Here is an 18,817-nt window from a genome sequence, read left to right as displayed (position 1 = left end):
CCCCCCCGCCCCAAACCCGGGTGCACCGCCGGCCGGAAGCCGCCCGGTCCTGTTAGGTGTCCGTTCGGGAACGGCGAGCTGCCGCGCGGAAGTTCCGGCCTCAGGGAGTCCCGCGCCGTTGCCATGGCGACGGCATCCGCTCCTGCGCTGCGGCGCGGAGGAAGCGCGGAGGCGAAGGAGGAGGTCAGAAAAAGCGGGGCGAGGAGGGGGAGGGGTGAGCCGGGGGGGGGGAAGAGTGCGTAAAAAAACCCATGGGGTTTTAGTCAACTAACTATTACTCAGAGTAGACCTATCAAAATTAATAAACCTATGTCGTTAATTGTTAATGGCTCTATTCTGAGTAAAAGAATGCTAAAAACATTCTTGTTCAGGCCTGCCCGCCCACATGCTTAGAAAGTTGGGGTGATTTTAATCTGCTTAAAACATACAAAAGTTAAAATTCTCAAAAGTATGGTTGTGAATTTTTCCTCAAAATTATTGTTTTACCTCTTTATGTTTTTCACAATCAAGCGGGGTATAAATTTTATGAAATAATAATAATAAAAAGTTGTTTGAATACAAACCCTGTAGTTTTGCTATCAGGCAGGCAGGATAATCTGAGTGTCTAGAAAGTTGTTTGGTGGTTATATTTTATTTTATTTTTATTTATTTATTTAGCATCAGCCACATACCCATTGGCACATTTACAAAGAACAAACAAAGGGACTGGCCTCTGCCTCAAAAGGGACTCATTGTCAAGATATGGGCACAAGGCATGGATAAAATGGGAGAAGACTTCATTTCAGTTAGACTTCCTCACAGTGGGGAACATGTCAAAGGCTTCACGGAGAGGCTGGCACTTGGCAATCTTAGCAGAACACAGGAGTAGCCTTTAACAGCTTGGTGCTCTCAAATGTTTTGTACCCCAAATCCCATCATTCCAGGTGATTCCAGGTCACACTGGCTGAGGCTGATCAGGGTTTTGGTCCAACATCTGGAAGGTGCCAAGGTTGGGAGAAGGCTGCACAAGAGGGCTACAAATACCAAAAAAACCACAAAAAACTCCAAATAGATTTGGTACATCTTGAATGAGACTGACAAATACGTGTACCGTATTTTTCGCTCGATAACACGCACCTGACCATAACACGCACATCGTTTTTAGAGGAGGAAAACAAGGGAAAAAACATTCTGAATGAAACAGTGGATGTATCATTTTTGTGCTTCATGCTGTGGCCACAGACATGTGATCTGATGGTGAATTTGGGGTGACCCAATGCAAAAATCCTGAGAATCCCTGTGGATCCATGCTTTGTAACCACGTTTTTGCACCATTGCAGCCCCAGGCAACAGTGGGTGTGTGATTTTGGGGGGGGCAGGCTGTAGCCATGGACATGCTATGTGCTCTGATGGTGAATTTGGGGTGACCCAATGCAAAGATCCTGAGGATCCATGTTTTGTAACCACGTTTTTGCACCATTGCAGCCCCAGGCAACAGTGGGTGCGTGATTTGGGGGGGGGCAGGCTGTAGCCATGGACATGCTATGTGATCTGATGGTGAATTTGGGGTGACCCAATGCAAAGATCCTGAGGATCCATGTGGATCCATGCTTTTTAACCACATTTTTGCACCATTGCAGCCCCAGGCAACAGTGCGTGTGTGATTTTTGGGGGGCAGGCTGTAGCCATGGACATGCTATGTGATCTGATGGTGAATTTGGGGTGACCCAATGCAAAGATCCTGAGGATCCATGTGGATCCATGCTTTTTAACCACATTTTAAGTGGGGAAGGAAGGAAAAATACAGAATGGACAAGGAGCACGAGAGGGGTGTGCAGAGAAGCAGCTGGCTAAGAATGCAGGAGAGGGGTATAACGGGAGGGAGGAAAGGAAGGCAAAAGTTTTCCCTCACCTACCCACCCAAGCCAGCCAGCTCTCTCTCTCTCTCTCTCTCTCTCTCTCTCTCTCTCTCTCTCTCTCTCCTCCTGCATGTTTTCAGCAGCACCGGAGCACAGAGACGACACTCTGCTTTCCCCTCTGCTTGCCTGGAGGGGAGGGGCTTTCCCTGCTCTTTGTTCCGTTTGAGCAAACACAGCAAGGAAACAGAGGGGGGTGGGCAGTAAGACCCTGAGGCAGAATGCAGGAAAGCAGCCACTTCCTCTTTTCAGGTTTCCCTTCTCCGAGACGCGCGATTTGATTTTTGCCTGATTTTTTTTGCCATTTGGCTCCAGGGACCACACATTCGCTCAATAACACGCACAGACATTTCCCCTTCCTTTTTAGGAGAAAAAATCTGCGTGTTATAGAGGGAAAAATACGGTACTTCATTTCTTACGGAAAACCCCAAAAAGGAAAAACAGGCCCTGGGTATAGCGCACATGCATCCGCTGGAATCTTGCACAGCTCAGGGAGATAGGGGTGACATCTAACAGTATCTTTGAACCAAACCAGAAAGGAGATAAATTACTTTGGCAAAAGGATTATATTTTGAAACTTTTTACAGATTTTGTGGAATACAGAGAACATTAGGTGTTCATATTGGATAAGTTCCACCCAATTGTTTATGAGCAACAGGAGATGATATTTTGATATCTTCCCTTTTTATCTGACTTCTTCAAACACATGTTGTTATGCCAGTAGTATAATCGAATATTCGTGGGTCACATTTTGAGAAAGTTATGTTGGAACTTTGTAATCCTGTGTGCACTAACTGAACTCAGTGGGACTTTCTTCTGGATAAACATGCACAGATTCACACTGTGAGTGTAGTAATTCTGGTGAGACAAGGTTTTTCAGAAGTAGTTTTTCTGCATTCTTTCTTACTCCCAGGAGTCACAGGAAAACCTAGTAGTGGACATGAAAGATGGGGAGCATATTTTCAGCCACAAATCTGGATGGAAAATGTATGACTAGAATGAGGAAAGGTAAAAATGTGATCCTGGGTGGGTGAGCTGATAGCTGTTAGGATGGATTTCTTTCTTATTATCTTTCTTCCAATATCCCCTAGTCAAAAAGAAAGGATACTTAGAGACCTAACAACCTTTTGATTTGTCCTTGACCAAATAGTATGACTTTCCTGCAGACAAAAATTAGGTTCCATTTTGTTCCTTTTCAGGCTTATTCCAGGAAAATGGAATCAACAGAGGAGATAGTGGACTCAGCAAACAAAAGTGAGCATGAAAACTTGGGGCCTCAAGAGGAACCAGCAACTTTCAATCCTCTCCTGAGAGCTTGTCTAACTGGTGACACAGAGGGAGTACAACAGATTTTTGAGGACCTGGAAGATCCTGATCATGAAAAAGCCAATCAGCTTTTAATGGAAAAGGATATTGTGGGCAGAGGCCTGCTGTATGCAACCTGTATGGCTGGGCAGAGCGACGTTATCCGGACACTGGCAAGATATGGGGTTGATCTGAAGGACAAGACGGCCCGAGGTACATAACTGACCAGTTATGCATAAAATGTACTCCACAATTTTTTTACTAGTTTTCCTGCTCATACTTTTTTCTCTGTAGTTGGGGGGGGGGAAAGCCCTCTCTACCTGGTTGTCTGAGGGTGATCCTTCGTCTCTGCAGAACACCATGCAAGCAGTTCATAACAAGTCTGTTTTTCCTTAAAATGCCCTAAAAGGCATTATCAGAACATAACAGTTTTCACCTGGAATACATTGGACAGATGTACCTATATTTATTATTTACAAAATTTGCACCATCTGTTTAGCAGGCAAAAGTTGGGTTTTCTTTTAAAATCTATAATATTATTGAGAGGACAATGGGAAACATTTTTTAAGAGATCACTAAGAACAGACTACAATTTAAAAAAGGATGTATAACATACATTGTATCTTGAGCACAAAATCCCTTTTGTACCAGAACCTTAAGTAGACACTAGTTGCTTGTCTGTTTGTAAATGAATGCTGATAATCCGCTTTTAAAAATAATAATAAATGAATGGTTTGAATCTTAAGATTGAGATGCTAAAGGTACATTCTGGTTAAAATATAGGTTTCCAAGTAGCTGGATATGTTTGGTTGTTTTGTGAATGAAGAGAGAGAGAGAGAGAGAATGTTATAAACGGGTATTCTATATACAACTACACATTCTAATTTGGCTCACTCTCTCAGGTTATACACTCCTCCACTGTGCTGCAGCCTGGGGCCAACTAGAGACTTTGAAAACTCTTATAGAACTGGAAGCTGACATTTATGCAACCACCTCCCGGGGTGAAAAGGCTAGAGATATTGCCTGCCGATATGAGCAGACAGAATGTGTTGCATTCTTGGATTGGGCAGGTAAGAGTGGTAACTCCTAAGCTTCTTTGAGATGTGGATCTGATCTTACTCATGATAAGACCATAATTCTAGACAGGTGTAAATGAATATGATTTGAACTGCATGAAGATCCTTTGGACTGATTCAGTGCTGGATTTTGGTCAGAGAAATGTAGCTTTGCCTCTCATCTCGGTCACCAAGACTGGGTGGCATCCTGATCTCCAAGCCTTAGATCCCCATCCATTCAACAATGCTCTTAGTCTTGTACTGGAAGCTTTCTTTTCAACTACCCTGTCTGGTTTGGTGCCCAACTGCCAGCTAGTGATCTTCCTAGAGCTTCAGTGAGATCAGTTCTGCAAAAATTCACTGTGAGCCTAGAAAGGCAGGTCCTAACAATGCATTCTGTTATGCTTCTTCTCACTACAGGCTCATCACCTATTATTTGAAGAATAGCATAAAAGACACTTAAACAAATAAAATTTGCTGTCAAATATCAGCCAGTTGTAACCAAAGAAAACAGTGTCATTCCTGCACACAGTCTCATAGTGGTTTACAGTAATCCCTCATTGTACGTAGGCGTTTGGTTCCAAAAATTGCACATATAAGCAAAAATTGTGTATAATCAAATCCTTGGAACTGCTCCGCAGCTAATGAGTGAGGGGGAGAGAAAGAGCATCCCCAGTATCACCGGAGCCAGTCAGCTGAGTGCACCTTGCCAGTGGTGGACAGCATTGTTATGGCGGCCCCTGCATTGCAGTGACCAGTGCAACCAAACCAGTCACACTACCTTAAAATTGCCTCAGGCCTTGCCCAGCAAGCAACTTTAGAAGGCTAGTGGTGCTTGTGCAAGATCTTACAGGAACTCAGATTGTCCCGCAAGATCTTGCAGGAGTATCCGAAAACCTTCCAGAGCCAGCATGCTGCACAGGCCTTGCCCAGCAAGCAAGGTGAAGAACGTAAAAGCTCTTTATGTGTTGGGCAGCCCTAATTGGACCCAGCATGAAAAGAGCTTTTAAGCTCTCTGCCTTGACTTGTACAATTTCAACCATCCCACCTTCAAGCCATGTTTGGTTGAAATCATGCAAGTCAAATGCACTTGAACTGAGGGATTATCATGGCCTTATGACCAGCCTTGAATGTACCATGATCAGCAGGCGCTTCTGAAAACGAGTGCCAACACAGTGCAAGTTACTGTGTCCAACTTTTTAACTGACCTCTGTTCCTATGCCTTTAATAGCAACTTCATCTGCAGATATTAGTACACGATAATGCTTAACTGTATGCTGTGAAACACTTTAATTGCTGATTTTCATAGAAAAAGAAAAGTCAGAAGATGAGACACTAAACTGATTTTTCTCTAGGAAGCTAGTTATCCTAAAAGCAAGAAAGCTGTATATAAAAAGCTCCATGGTCTTTATCAGGGCATAGCTAGTCTGGTGCTGGTATGCATGGGAGAGGTTTTATGGTGCAGCAGCATTTAAGCACATTACACCATATATCTGATGTTGTTGTAACAAGCACCCATTTCCAAGACACAGTCCTATGCCAAAATGTTGGCAGCCTAGACAGCCTTAGGTCTTTGTTGGTTAAAAGTGTGGGTGACTCAAACCTATCTTTGCAGAGTTGCCTGAGGTGTTTCTGTGTCTTTCTGAGAGTACTGTGGCATTTGTATTGTTTCGGAGGCACATGGGTGGCAATGTCTTGCTGTTGCCATCCTTCCATTGGCTCCCACCATGCCTGGTTGCAGAGGGGGAAGTGTCCTGCAGCAGTGTTGTAATGGACACTAGCAGTGGTGCGCGATGAAATTTTTTGTAGGGGAACAGTTAGGGCCAGAGGCACCAGCTTGCAAGGGCAGTTGGGGGGAGGGGGCTGGTGTCATGTCCGTGAGCATCGTGCCTCCTTCCCTAAGCCGGGCAGAAGCTTCCTGGGCTTGGGAAGGAGGCACCAGGCCTCTGACAGGATGCTGGAGCTAGGCAGACTTTGGGAAGGTGGCAGGAGGGCTCTTGGAGCCGTAGGAGCATTGCGCCTCTCTTCCTAAGCCAGGCAGAAGCTTCCCGGGCTTTGGGAAGCAGGCACTAGGGAAACATTTAGGGAATTAGCCTAGTCTCCCTCGTCCAGGGGTCAGCAACCCGCGGCTCCGGAGCGGCATGTGGCTCTTTTACACCTTTGCCGTGGCTCCAGGGCGGATACTAGCGAGGGGAGGAGGCGCATTGTGCGCCCCGACACTCCCCACTGTGGCGGGCGCTGTACTGGCTGTGATGTCGCATGGGGGCGGTGCGTGCGTTAGTCACGCACCGTCCTGACGTCACCTTCCCGCCCGCCCGCCCGCCCGCTACATTGTAAGGGGCATGTACGCTGGTCACTGCATTGAAAGGGGGCATGTACGCTGGTCACTGTTTTGAAGGGGAGTGAAGAACACACACACAAAAAAAGGTAACTTGTTAATTTAACGTTTATTTCTATGAGGAGGAGTAATTCTGAGAGGTCAAACAAAGAAATAATAAAAAAGTGACAAAAAAGTTATCTTTATAATGACGAGTTTTGCGGCTCCCAGTTTTTTTTTCTTCGGAAACGGGTCCAAGTGGCTCTTTTTGTCTTAAAGGTTGCAGACCCCTGCCCTAGTCCAATGACTGCACACCACTGGACACGAGTGGCATGCCTATTAGTAGTGCAACAGTCTGAGCTTTTTCAATGCATTTAATTTTTTATTTTTATGTTATTCTGTGCTGGGGTTCATTAGAAGGGCGGGGGCTCCACCTCTTCCCCTTCCCTGTAATTTCTATGAGTATACTTGCATAGTGCAGGTCAGATGGCTAGCTCTGATATATGTATGAAAACTAGCCACCTGAGCTGCACTTTATGGGTCCACCTCAGATGCCAAAATGTCTTGCATCCAAAATGGCACCTCCTACCCCACCAGGGAAGATTTGCATGAGACCTACAGGTATAGGGCAGTATACAAATTTAATTAATGAATGAAGGAGAAGGAGAAGAAGAAACAAGGGCGAGGAAAGATAAACATCAATATTTATTATGGTTTTCAAATGGTTCCGGGAGTCGAACGGACTCCTGGAATGCATTCTGTTCGAGAACCAAGGTATGACTGTATGTGTATTTTAAAATGTGAACAGTCACATAACACTTTTAAAAAATATTATTGATTTTAAATATAGATTTTACATTTTAATGCAAAACAAATATCCCCCTACCCTTCCTCCTACTCAGTTCCGGCCAATGTTTGACTTGAATGCTAAAACAATTTACTTTGCTTAAAACTATCTGTAATACCAACCTAGTTCCTTAAAAAAAACTTTCTTTATTTGGAATCAGACAGCGGGGTGGGTGACTGAATGTTTTTAGAAACCCCAAGGATCATGTTCTCCTGGCTGAACATTCAGAGTACTATACAGGCCAGTGTATAGTTTACAATGGAACGTAAGTGTGAGTCCTAGTGATTCAGACCAAAGGCCTGTCTAGTCCAATGGTGGCTATCCATTGTAGAATGGGCATACCTAGACACTGGTGAAGTGGCACCCACCAAGGCTGCAATCCCAGTGGGGAGTGAAAATCGTGCCACAGGTGAGTGTGTGCACAGGCAGAAAGGGCCTGTGAATCCACCTTTTCTCCTTCCAGCTTTAGCTGTGCCCAACTTGGCCAGAGGCTGGAGCCACAGCCAAGGCTTCCCTATGGATCATCGCTCTCACCAGCTCCCTGCTTCAGGCAGCAGGAGGAGCAGGCATTTGTCTTCAGCATGGCCGTCTTGCAGTAATAGTGGCCCCCAACACATTACAGTAGCACCGGCATGAGGGGAGGAGGAAGAGGCGAAAGAAGGAAACCTGAGGAACTTGCCCTGCTGAAGTGAGAGTGATGGGAGGTGGGAAAGCCGGGCTGCTCTTTGCCCCTAGTAGAGATGGACAGACCAATAATAATACTTTATTATTTGTGCCCCAGCTATTCTGGGCTGCTTCCAACGTATATAAAAACATAAAATATTAAACCTTAAAAAGTTTCCCTATACAGGGCTGCCTTAAGGTGTTTTCCAAAGGTTATAGTGTTACTCATCTCCTTGACATCTGATGGGAGGACGTTCCACAGGGCAGGCACCACTACTGAGAAGCTCCTCTGGCCGGTTCACTTCTCGCAGTGAGGGAACCGTCAGAAGCCCCTTAGTGTGTGACAGGGCTCTCTGGCACTGCTTGCAACACCTGTGAAAATGGAACCTCTCCCCCCTCCAACCAGAAGTGTGCTCTCCCCCCCCCCCCCGTGTGCAGTGGCTGGCTTTGGCTTAAAGCAGTGCCCTTTGCAATGCCAATATTTGGTGCCCTTCCACCTCTTGCCTTCTGCTGCTTGTCATTGTTGCAGCGTCTGCTATGTGTCCTCTCAGCTCAGCACCCAGTGCAGGCAAACTGGCTGTGCTTCCCTAAATCTGCCTTTGCTGTGTGTGTGTTTAAAAGTAAAGTGGACAGATAAGAGACTCAGTCATCTGTGGATGCCCCCCCCCAATAATTTAGGAAGCATCCCTCCATCTAGTTCATTGTCACCTACAGCGACTGGCAGCAGCTCTCGGGTTTGAAGGCAGGGGTCTCTCCCACCCCTACCAGGAGATGCCATTGGGGATTAAACCTGGGGCCTTCTACTTGCAACACAACTGTATTAGCACTGAGCTACAGCCCTCCAACTTGTGGGGCAGACTTTGGTATAGGTAGAGTTGACCCCCTAATAGTGTGACCCTAGGCCAGGAGCTCCGTTTCGCTCACCCCATAGTCAATTTGTTTGTTGGCTTCCACAGTTTCTCCCAGCTTTGCAGGCACCGATACAGCTCCTTGCAAAGGGCACAAGGGAGCCTAGGTATACCTCTGAGAACGGGAAAAAGGTCAAGGTCAAGAACTTGCTCCATTGTGATGAGGTCATGAAGCTATCTTGTTAATTATAGTATCTTGCCCACCTGAAGACATGACTGAACAGGGGATACCTCAAATCTAAATAGTTAAATTGAGTTCCCTAGATCAAGGGAAGTAATAGTGCCACTGTATTCTGCTCTGGTCAGACCTCACCTGGAGTACTGTGTCCAGTTCTGGGCACCACAGTTCAAGAAGGACACTGACAAACTGGAACGTGTCCAGAGGAGGGCAACCAAAATGGTCAAAGGCCTGGAAACGATGCCTTATGAGGAACGGCTAAGGGAGCTGGGCATGTTTAGCCTGGAGAAGAGGAGGTTAAGGGGTGATATGATAGCCATGTTCAAATATATAAAAGGATGTCACATAGAGGAGGGAGAAAGGTTGTTTTCTGCTGCTCCAGAGAAGCGGACACGGAGCAATGGATCCAAACTACAAGAAAGAAGATTCCACCTAAACATTAGGAAGAACTTCCTGACAGTAAGAGCTGTTCGATAGTGGAATTTGCTGCCAAGGAGTGTGGTGGAGTCTCCTTCTTTGGAGGTCTTTAAGCAGAGGCTTGACAACCATATGTCAGGAGTGCTCTGATGGTGTTTCCTGCTTGGCAGGGGGTTGGACTCGATGGCCCTTGTGGTCTCTTCCAACTCTAGGATTCTATGATTCTATTCTATGATTCTATGAGTTGAAAACCAGCTGTGGTCCACACATTTAACAGTGAGGGGAACACAGCAAGGCACATTCACTGGTGAGGATTCCATGTTTAGTTCTTAGCTGAGTCAGGATGATGTTCTGCATGGTGTTTGTGGGATACATGTGACTGCATTTACTGTATTTGATTTGGTTTGGTTTGTGTTCTGCGTTGCGTTGGCTTCCCAGGAAGAGTTTGTGTGGATTGGGATGGCATATACACCCTGCAACGATGAGTACTCTTCTATACCATTTCTGTAGGGAGTGTGCATGGCAGCCTCAGTGACTAAAGGGAAGAGATGTTCCTCAACAAGGGCTGCAAAAAGTGTTATTGCTGACTGACCATGCAATGGGTGGCAGGCACAGCTGTTCCAAGGAAAGGGAGGGACGTTGAAGAGGAAACCAAATATATCAGACCAGGTTTTGCTTGGTTGCTGAGGGATCTTTTCATGCCCTGATGTCTTACTCTGTTCTTTCAGGTGAGTTCAAGCTCACGTAAACTTGAGCCTCTGCCATTGCATCTCTTGTACACCCTCTACTTTCCTTGGAGTCACCTGCCTGTTTGCCTGCTTTCTAGGTTTCATGCATTATGACCCTTTTTGCCCATCATTCCAGAGCAGAGGCTATATCAGGATAGCAATGGAAGGGAAATCCTTTTTGTTTGCTGCTGCCATAGAAATGCTACCTTAGTGGTAAGGCTAGCTATGAAATATATTGAGGTGGGCTGGTATTTAATTGCTAACATAGTATTTTTGTTACCAGTGAAAAAGGAATCTTCTGACAGACAAATGTAGCATTGTTTATCCTAATTGTGCAAAATTGAAGTTGCTTAATACAGCAGGGTCATATGGAAGAATCACAGCATATCAGATACAGGCTTTAATTTTTGGCTAGATTTTTTTTTAAATAAATGTTTAATAGCCTTTCATTTGGGCCTCTTTCACCTCAATCATCCACAAGATTCTTCATTAAATTCTTCTCAAAAAGGTTGATCAAGCATGTTGAGATTTTTGTCATTTATTGTGCTACCCTGTTGACTTAAGAGTATGATTGGAAAGATTGTGAAAGGAAGAGCTGAACATAGCAGGGAAGAACCTGGGTTTTAGGTTTCATGCATTATGTGTCTCCACTGGAGCTGTGGTTGTGGGGACAAATTGGGAAGAACTGTTCGTCTTCATCAAATTCATCTGCTTTGCTCTTTTTGCTTAATTTGCGATATTTGACTTCTTTCTTGTAACGGTGAGCAACATGCTTCATGTATTTCATCATCTTGGAGGTGTTGGCCACCAGCCTGTAGAGCATTTTGTCCATGTTGTGGGTATATTCATCATTCCCTTTGGTAGCAACTGGAAATGCAGGTGCTTGGACAATTGTCCTACAGGGCTGAGAAAAATGGAAAAACAGGGAGTAATACTTTGCATCAAAAGCAATTTACAAGTTAAATAGTGTTGCCATCTCTTTCACTGACTCTGCTATTATGCCTTTTAAGAGGAATTTGATGTCTGAAATCCCTGTACTCCTGGTCTTAGATTGCTGTCCTGGATTTGACCCTGTGGCATAAAAAACATCTGCTACTCCTTTCCTTTGGCTTTATGGTAGTATGCTCATTGGTCTTTTATCTGCTGTTCTGTGAAAGCTGAGCTTATTAGATGGCAAGATCACTTGATTCTTTAACATATAGGTAGGTATAAGTAGGTAAAAGTATAAGTTAGGCACATATTTAGCGAGTTCACTGTAGTTAGAGTCCCAGGTGGTTCAGTTGTTCATAATTTAGTTTTTTGTGTACAAAGCACACATTGGGCTCATCTACACACCAGACTATACATGGTTTTGTCCTTGCAAAGAATTAGCGAAATCACAGTTCTGTGAGTGCTAAGGATCTCTAACAGATTTGTCAGCTCAAACTACAACTCCCAGGATGCTGTGGAGGAAATTGATGTTAAATAAAACCAGTACATTTATAGTGTGGCTGTGCTCACCTTAGAAAGTGTTACTTAGAAAGTACCGTACTTCTGACTGGGATCAGCATTAAGACTCATGGTTTGTTTTTTTACATATATTTTTCTATTAAATTAGAATCTGAGTTAAAGATCAGAAATTAAAGCTAGGGAGCCAGACAATGTGCTAGTTGAGAATATCTTACCGTTGTGGGTTTTGCCAGTGTCAATTTCAGTTTCAGTTTGATGAACAGGTAGTGCACAACTAAACCACTCACTATGAGGAATGCTACTTTACAACCAGCATACACAACTTCTAGAGACTCTTTGGATAGTCCTAAGCCAGTAAAACAATGGCATACTTGACACATCGAATCACGAAAACAGTTAGATTGCTGTTTAGTCGCCAGTAGTTCCAGATCCTGTGGAGTCATTTCCCAAGCTACTCTCGTCCAAGCTGGTCGTTCACAAAAGCCAATAACATCTTGAAACAATAAGACTGTCCAAAGGAGAGAAACCTGACAAGGACCTTGAGAAAACATTCTGTGAAATTTTCAGCAAGAAATGTCTTCTGCTAATTGATGTTCCCTGTGTAGGAATCTTAGCAAATAACTGTTTAAGTTCATATTCATTGTCTAAAAAAAGATTTAAATAAATCAAATAAATCTTTCCATCATGACCAAGCTCTCAGCCTGAGCACTGGAGAGATTTGAATGCAGGCAATATAATCAACCCATCAGCTGGGGAAGGGTTCTGTGATGTCATAAAGGGGGAGCCTGATCTTTATATATGAAAGCTTCTATGATGTCATTATGATTGCAAGATTTTTCTCAGTAGCACTTTTCTCAGTGCAAAGTATGGAGAGTTTATAAAACTGGGAATTTTCAAAAGCTTACTTTATATTTGTCAGATAATTCAGGGGGACATGGGTGGCGCTGTGGTCTAAACCACTGAGCCTCTTGGGCTTGCTGATTGGAAGGTCGGCAGTTTGAATGCGTGTGATGGGGTGAGCTCCCACTGCTCTGTCCCAGCTTCTGCCAACCTAGAAGTTTGAAAGTAGATAAATAGGTATTGCTGTGGCAGGAAGGGAAATGGCGTTTCCATGCTCTCTGGCACTCATTGTGGTGTTCTGTTGAACCACATGACCCAGAAAGCTGTCTGTGGACAAACAGCAGCTCCCTCGGCCTGAAAAGCAAGATGAGCGCCACACCCCATAGTCACCTTTGATTGGACTTAACCACCCAGGGGTCCTTTACCTTTTACCTTTACATAATATAATAGTACAGTTGACTTATGAATTCTGGAGGATGTATGCAATTGCAAGGTGAAGGGATACTACATAGTCATTTGGATGAGTCTTATTACTCCTGAATGAGATCCAACATAGCAAGGTAGCTTCTCCTTCCTTTCCTCCCTTCACCTTGGCAATCTCTGCACACCCTGAAAATCTGTTCCACAGGGCTGGGGAACACTCTAGAGCAGTGGTGGCAAACCTATGGCACTCAGAGCCCTCTCTGTGAGCAAGCGTGTCGTCCCCCAAGCAGGGCCGTAGCTAGGAGGTAAAACTGGCACTCCAGCACTGCAGGAGACTTCTGGCCGCTTCCAGTATGGTCCCAGCACTGCTAGGGCACCATTTTCACCCTCGGGGCTGCCCAGGGGTGTGGGGGGAGAGGGCTTGTGCCAGGAAACTGCCACTCCGTCCAAAGCCTGCACCACCGCTACTCAAGTCACGGATCAAGCCCATCTGCCATCGCAACCAAACCTGACGGCCGCCTCTGAGCTGGCTCCGCCTCCCCACCATCAAGCTCGGTTGCACCCAACCTGCCTTCCTGCTCTGCTCTCAGGTGCATTTAGAGCTGTGGTAACTCTGGCAAGCGGCTGAGCAGGTGTTGACTTTTGATGTGCCAGGGCCTCCCGCCAGTCTGTTGTTCCTAGTCAGAAGTAAGCCGCCTTGAGTTCAGCAAGGTTAGACAAATTATCAGCATGCGTACAACAGCAAAAATCACATTAATTGTTCAAAAGCATGTGAAATGCAAACCTTTACCTTTCAAAAAAAAAGTTGTTTGTATCATTGAAACTCTGTTATGTTTTTCATTTAAGACAAAAGATGTTAATGTATGAGTTGTTTTTTCTAAACTAAAACCTCAGTATTTGGGTTAAATTGCCGAGTTGGCACTTTGCGATAAATAAGTGGGTTTTGGGTTGCAGTTTGGGCACCTCAGTCTCTAAAAGGTTCGCCATCACTGCTCTAGAGCAAATTATAGGGGCATTTGAGGGGCTGTAGGGGGGAAGAAGAGAAACTAGAAGTCCCGTTGTACAAGCTGATTTTTGTTACACAACATATTAGAAGTCAGTCAATGCAGGAACATAGAAGCATTTAAAAATAGTATTAGACAAGGCATCTCATACTTCTGATAACAAAAAAGCTTGGCCTAGAATGAAAATTTATTAAAAGTTGTTCATTTTTTCTGCACGGTTATAGACTTATCTCAGTTTTGTTAAGTGTTAAATAATTAGTGTACTGGATTTTGAAGCAAAATGAGATTGTTTTAGTAATCAATATTACAGAAAATTGACTTTATTCAAATTCTACTCTTATCAATGTCTTTAAAAATTCAAGATTATGCAAATATAAACTAAGAGTCCACGGTGAATGGTAGAGAGACCCTGGCTGAATTCAGCTGTAAACCAAGAAACAAATGACCCTTGTGCCCCCCATGTAGCAACAGTACTTTGCTCATCACAAGTAAGAGTTAATGGTTTCTGAGGAAGTTGGAATATGAAGCTGAATTCAAAGCATGGCTTCATATCTTGGTTTGGTTCAAAGCAATTAACCAAAGTTTCCCAGTTCAGACTTAACAGGAAATTATCATTAACAGAGCATTTCCTTGTTTGTTCACTGGAGTACATGGACAGAGGAGTGAAGCATACTGGGGGACTTGCATGCGTGGGCCAAGACTCATTCACATCATGGCTTATTGAGCTAATTATGATCATCTGAAAGTGGCCACACTGTGTGTGTTTCAGTGCTCTGTACATCCTGGGGGTACTTATAGGAAGAGAGTTGAAGGGTGTCCAGGAATCATAATCTAAGGCCTCCTTTGCCTAGCTTCTCTTTGGTGTGTCTTGTCTTGCCCGTTCATTTCCATAGGAAGCCAGAGGTTACAAAGTATGTATTTATACTGTATAGGAGAGATACAATAACATCACAACTCACAAAAGGGAATTCAGTTCCCATTTCAGATTGAACTGAAGACCTAGTTGGGGTGGGGAACCTCGGGGCCACGGGCCTAATGCCGTCCTCCAGGTCTGTCTGTCTGTCTGTCTGGCTCTTGGAACGCTCTCCAGACCACACCCCCTCCCTTGCCAACAGCCCTACTCTAGGCAGGTAAAAGGCATTATCACCTCCACCAATAACCCTAATCCACCACTTGCCCCTTGAGTGCATTGAACTGTGATAATGCATCTTACCTGCCTGGATGGAGAGATAAGTATGTGGAAACCTCTAGATTTGAAATGACTTGAATGTAGCCTGTTTTATAAAGGCAAAAGTCACATATGTTGCTTCACCCCAGTTTTGCTTCTGGCCATGTCTCATGGGTATGCAGCTCACAGAAGGTTGTCTCTGAGGGCATGTGGCCCTCCCAGTGGAAAAGGTCACCCACCCCAACTCAGAGGGAAGTCCGTATGACAAAGGAAGAATAGCTGTCCTGTAGTGCATCATTATCACCTGCCAAGATAGCCAGGTTATACTTTTGACTCTGGCAGTTGGGGGATTATAAAAAGGGACTGTTTCTTGGCATGAAAACCATGAAACAAATATATGTTTATCTTGAATGCTATTGTGTCCCCAAATTTTCCGTTACTAAAGGGAATGTGCTAAACTTTGACACTATGTGTCAGGGAACTGCCATCGGAACTAGCGGAGGAGGCAAGGCTCCACAGCGATGCTGGAGAAGGGCCAAGCAGGGAGAGAGGCAGGTCTCCAGCTGGGGAAGAAAATCAGCGCAACACCAGGGATAGAGGGGGGCCGATGGGGGAAGCGGAGAGGAGGCTCCAGGACTCCTCGCAGGAGACCAGCGAGGAGAGCACGGGTCCTCCGCTGCCCACACCCACCCTGCGCAGAAGACTTCCGCGCAGGGAAAGTAGGCGGCGACTTGGCGTCAAAGAACTTCTTTGCTGGAAGAGGTTCAAGAAACGCCCACTGACGGATGCTGCTAGCGACTGAACAGCCACGGAGAGAATGGCCGTCCAGCGAGAAACGGTTTAACCAGGCAACCTAGCCCAGAGCGGCGGTAACTTACGCACAAGCAACCCCTAAAGCCATTACACTATGTAATATTTATTATTTATTCATTTGTTGATTCATTCATTCGTTCATATTTATATACTGCTTGATTGTAGAAAACCTCAGCAACTCACATTATATGAGCACTATGGTAAGAGACTGGCAACTGATAACCTATAGGTACCTTATAAAAATGTGTGGATTTAGGTGCTGACTGGTTCTTAGTTACCAATGGTCTTTGTTACCTTTGACTATAGCTTTAGTACAGAAATATGAACGCTTACCTAGGGCTTTTAATCTCTCTGTCTCTCTCTCTTTTTTTAGAAGCCAAGCAGAATTTACGGAACTTGATCCTCCAAATCCAGACAACAATCACTGATCCTGAGAAAGTTCAGGGAAGGCTTAATAAAGAAGATAAGGTATAGTGGAGAGTGCACAATATTTAAATACAACAATTATGGATCATAAATATGCATTTTTGTGTGCTGCCCACCATGTTTTGAGATGTTCCAGTAGCAGTGATACCCAGGTTTTGGTTTTCATTGTTGGAGAGAGCATTGGAGACCTAGAGTGTTTTTGTAATATTTCCTTACTTACAACTTTGCAAGTAAAGCAGAGGCAAGCAACATGTACAGTGGTACCTCGGGTTACAGATGCTTCAGGTTACAGACTCCGCTAACCCAGAAATAGTACCTCGGGTTAAGAACTTTGCTTCAGGATGAGAACAGAAATCGTGCAGCGGTGGCAGCAGGAGGCCCCATTAGCTAAAGTGGTACCTCAGGTTAAGAACAGTTTCAGGTTAAGAACTGACCTCTGGAACAAATTAAGTTCTTAACCTGAGGTACCACTGAACTACTACTGGGCAGCAGATGCCAGTGCCTGATTAGCTACAACTGGTTGGTTAGTTTTTCTAGTTTCCCATATGACACACTCACTTTCCCCCCTCTGTGCAGAATATTTCTCTGAAGGCCTGTCAAGCCAAGTCAGATTGGCTTGAAAACACAAAAGAGGCTACTATGCAAGATTTTGTGGAGCAGAAACAGTTGCTGGAGGACATTATGCTTCCCATCTTCACAAAGTTGGCTACGCCCCGTGAGTACCAGAGCCCCCCTACTAAATGGAAATATTTTTCTTTGTATTTTTATTTCGGAGAATCTTTCTTATGAAGATGTGCTGATGTACTACTGAGTATCTGCCTTGGAAACCCTGCACATTCCACAGGATGTGGAATTAGGTTGTGTCTCCCCATTAGTGAAAACTGCAATACAAATGGGAGTTCTGGCCAACTGCAAGGTACCTAATTTGGCCACAATGACACTAACCTTTGTTATATGCCATTTGGATTACTGCAATGTGCTCTACGAGGGTCTGCCTTTGAAAAGTGCTTAGAAACTTCGACTGGCTCAAAGAGCTGCAGCCAGAATGCTGCCTGGGGCTGGTTATAGGGGGCAGACGACTCCCTTGATAGAACAGCTCCACTGGCTTCCTGTCTGTTTCCGGACACAATTCGAAGTGCTGGATATGACCTATAACTAGGAAAGGGCCTTCTCAGTGATTGCTCCTATACTTTGGAACTCCCTCCCTAGAGAAGCTAGACTGGCTCCCTCCCTGTTGTTCTTCCGCCAGCTGGTAAATACCTTCTTGTTCCAGCAGGCTTTTGGAAACTGCTTTTAATGAAAGGGCTGATGTTGTGCTGTTTCTATTGTTAAGTATGTGTATGCTTTGAACAGAGTTTATATAGGTATATCGTTTTAATTTTATAATACAATTGTAGAGTTGCTAGGGATCCCAAGGGTCATCTAGTCCAACCCCCTGCAATGTAGGAATCTCAACTAATGGATGACAGATGGCTATCCAATATCTGCTTTAAAATCTCTTGAGGGAGACCATTCCACTGTTGAACAGCTCTTATTGTCAGAAAGTTTTTATTGATGTTTAGTTGGAATCTCCTTTCTTGTAAGTTGAAGCCATTGGTTTGAGTCCTAACCTCCAGAGCAGGAGACAAGCAGCTTGCTGCATCTTTAATGTTACAGTCCTTGAGATATTTGAAGATGGCTATCATCTCTTCTTAGTCTTCACTTTTCCAGGCTAAACATACCCAGCTCCTTCAACCGTCCCTCTACGGCTTGGTTTCCAAGTCCCTTGATCATCTTGGTTGCCCTCCTCTATACATGTTCCAGCTTGTCAACATCCTTTTCTAGATTGTGGTGCCCAGAATTGGACACAATATTCCATGTGTGGTCTGACCAAGGCAGAACAGAGTGGTACTATTGTTTCTCCTGATCTGGACACTAGACTTCTGTTGATGCAGCCTAGAATAGCATTAGCTTTTTTTGTTTCTGCATCACACTGTTGGCTCGTGTTATGCTTGTGGTCTACCAGGACCACAATGTCTAATTGTTTTTTAATTATTGTAGCATAGTTCATACTGGTAAATGCACACATTCACCACCTGTCAGAAGTATGCTCTTTAATCTACTATGGAAGACACTGTACAGTTATAAGGAGGACCTTATAAGGTCCATAAATACTAACACCCTAGTGGTCCCGGCCCCTAAGGAAGACAGATTAGCCTCAACTAGAGCCAGGGCCTTTTCAACACTGGCTCCGGCCTGGTGGAACGCTCTGTCTCATGAGACCAGGGCCCTGCAGGATCTGATTTCTTTCTGCAGGGCCTGTAAGACAGAGTTGTTCCACCTGGCGTTTGGCTTGGAATCAACTTGATCCCTTCCCCCTCTTTCCTTTTTCCTTTTTCTGT

At 44.6% G+C, this 18,817-nt stretch overlaps 2 protein-coding genes and 1 long non-coding RNA gene across 6 annotated transcripts in view; 2 read left to right on the top strand and 1 right to left on the bottom strand.

Annotated features, from left to right (window-relative positions):
- Positions 1-18,817, top strand: part of LOC310765901 — a 92,422-nt gene that overhangs the window by 42,330 nt on the left and 31,275 nt on the right. The gene's annotated exons all lie outside the window — the stretch shown is intronic.
- ANKRD45 (ankyrin repeat domain 45) overlaps positions 100-18,817 on the top strand; it is a 27,567-nt gene continuing 8,849 nt past the window's right edge. The window contains exons 1-5 of one of the 4 annotated variants that reach the window (XM_083621471.1): positions 100-183; positions 3,095-3,413; positions 4,103-4,270; positions 16,384-16,478; positions 17,013-17,151. In XM_083621471.1, the coding sequence (XP_083477597.1) occupies positions 124-183; positions 3,095-3,413; positions 4,103-4,270; positions 16,384-16,478; positions 17,013-17,151 (781 nt within the window). In that variant the 5' untranslated portion in view covers positions 100-123. Of the gene's footprint in view, positions 184-2,502; positions 2,739-2,818; positions 2,904-3,094; positions 3,414-4,102; positions 4,271-16,383; positions 16,479-17,012; positions 17,152-18,817 lie in introns of those variants that run through there. The other 3 variants (XM_083621472.1, XM_083621473.1, XM_083621474.1) reach the window with 3 other exon arrangements.
- Positions 10,836-12,493, bottom strand: TEX50 (testis expressed 50). Its single transcript, XM_083621493.1, has 2 exons — positions 11,978-12,493; positions 10,836-11,217 (listed from the first exon to the last, which is right to left on the bottom strand). The coding sequence occupies exons 1-2, from the start codon at positions 12,311-12,313 to the stop codon at positions 10,951-10,953; spliced, it is 603 nt and encodes a 200-aa protein (XP_083477619.1). The 5' UTR covers positions 12,314-12,493; the 3' UTR covers positions 10,836-10,950.

Source organism: Podarcis filfolensis (assembly GCF_964270895.1).
Source record: "Podarcis filfolensis genome assembly, chromosome: 6".
Classification (NCBI taxonomy): domain Eukaryota; kingdom Metazoa; phylum Chordata; class Lepidosauria; order Squamata; family Lacertidae; genus Podarcis; species Podarcis filfolensis.
This window is presented reverse-complemented; position numbering and strand designations above follow the sequence as displayed.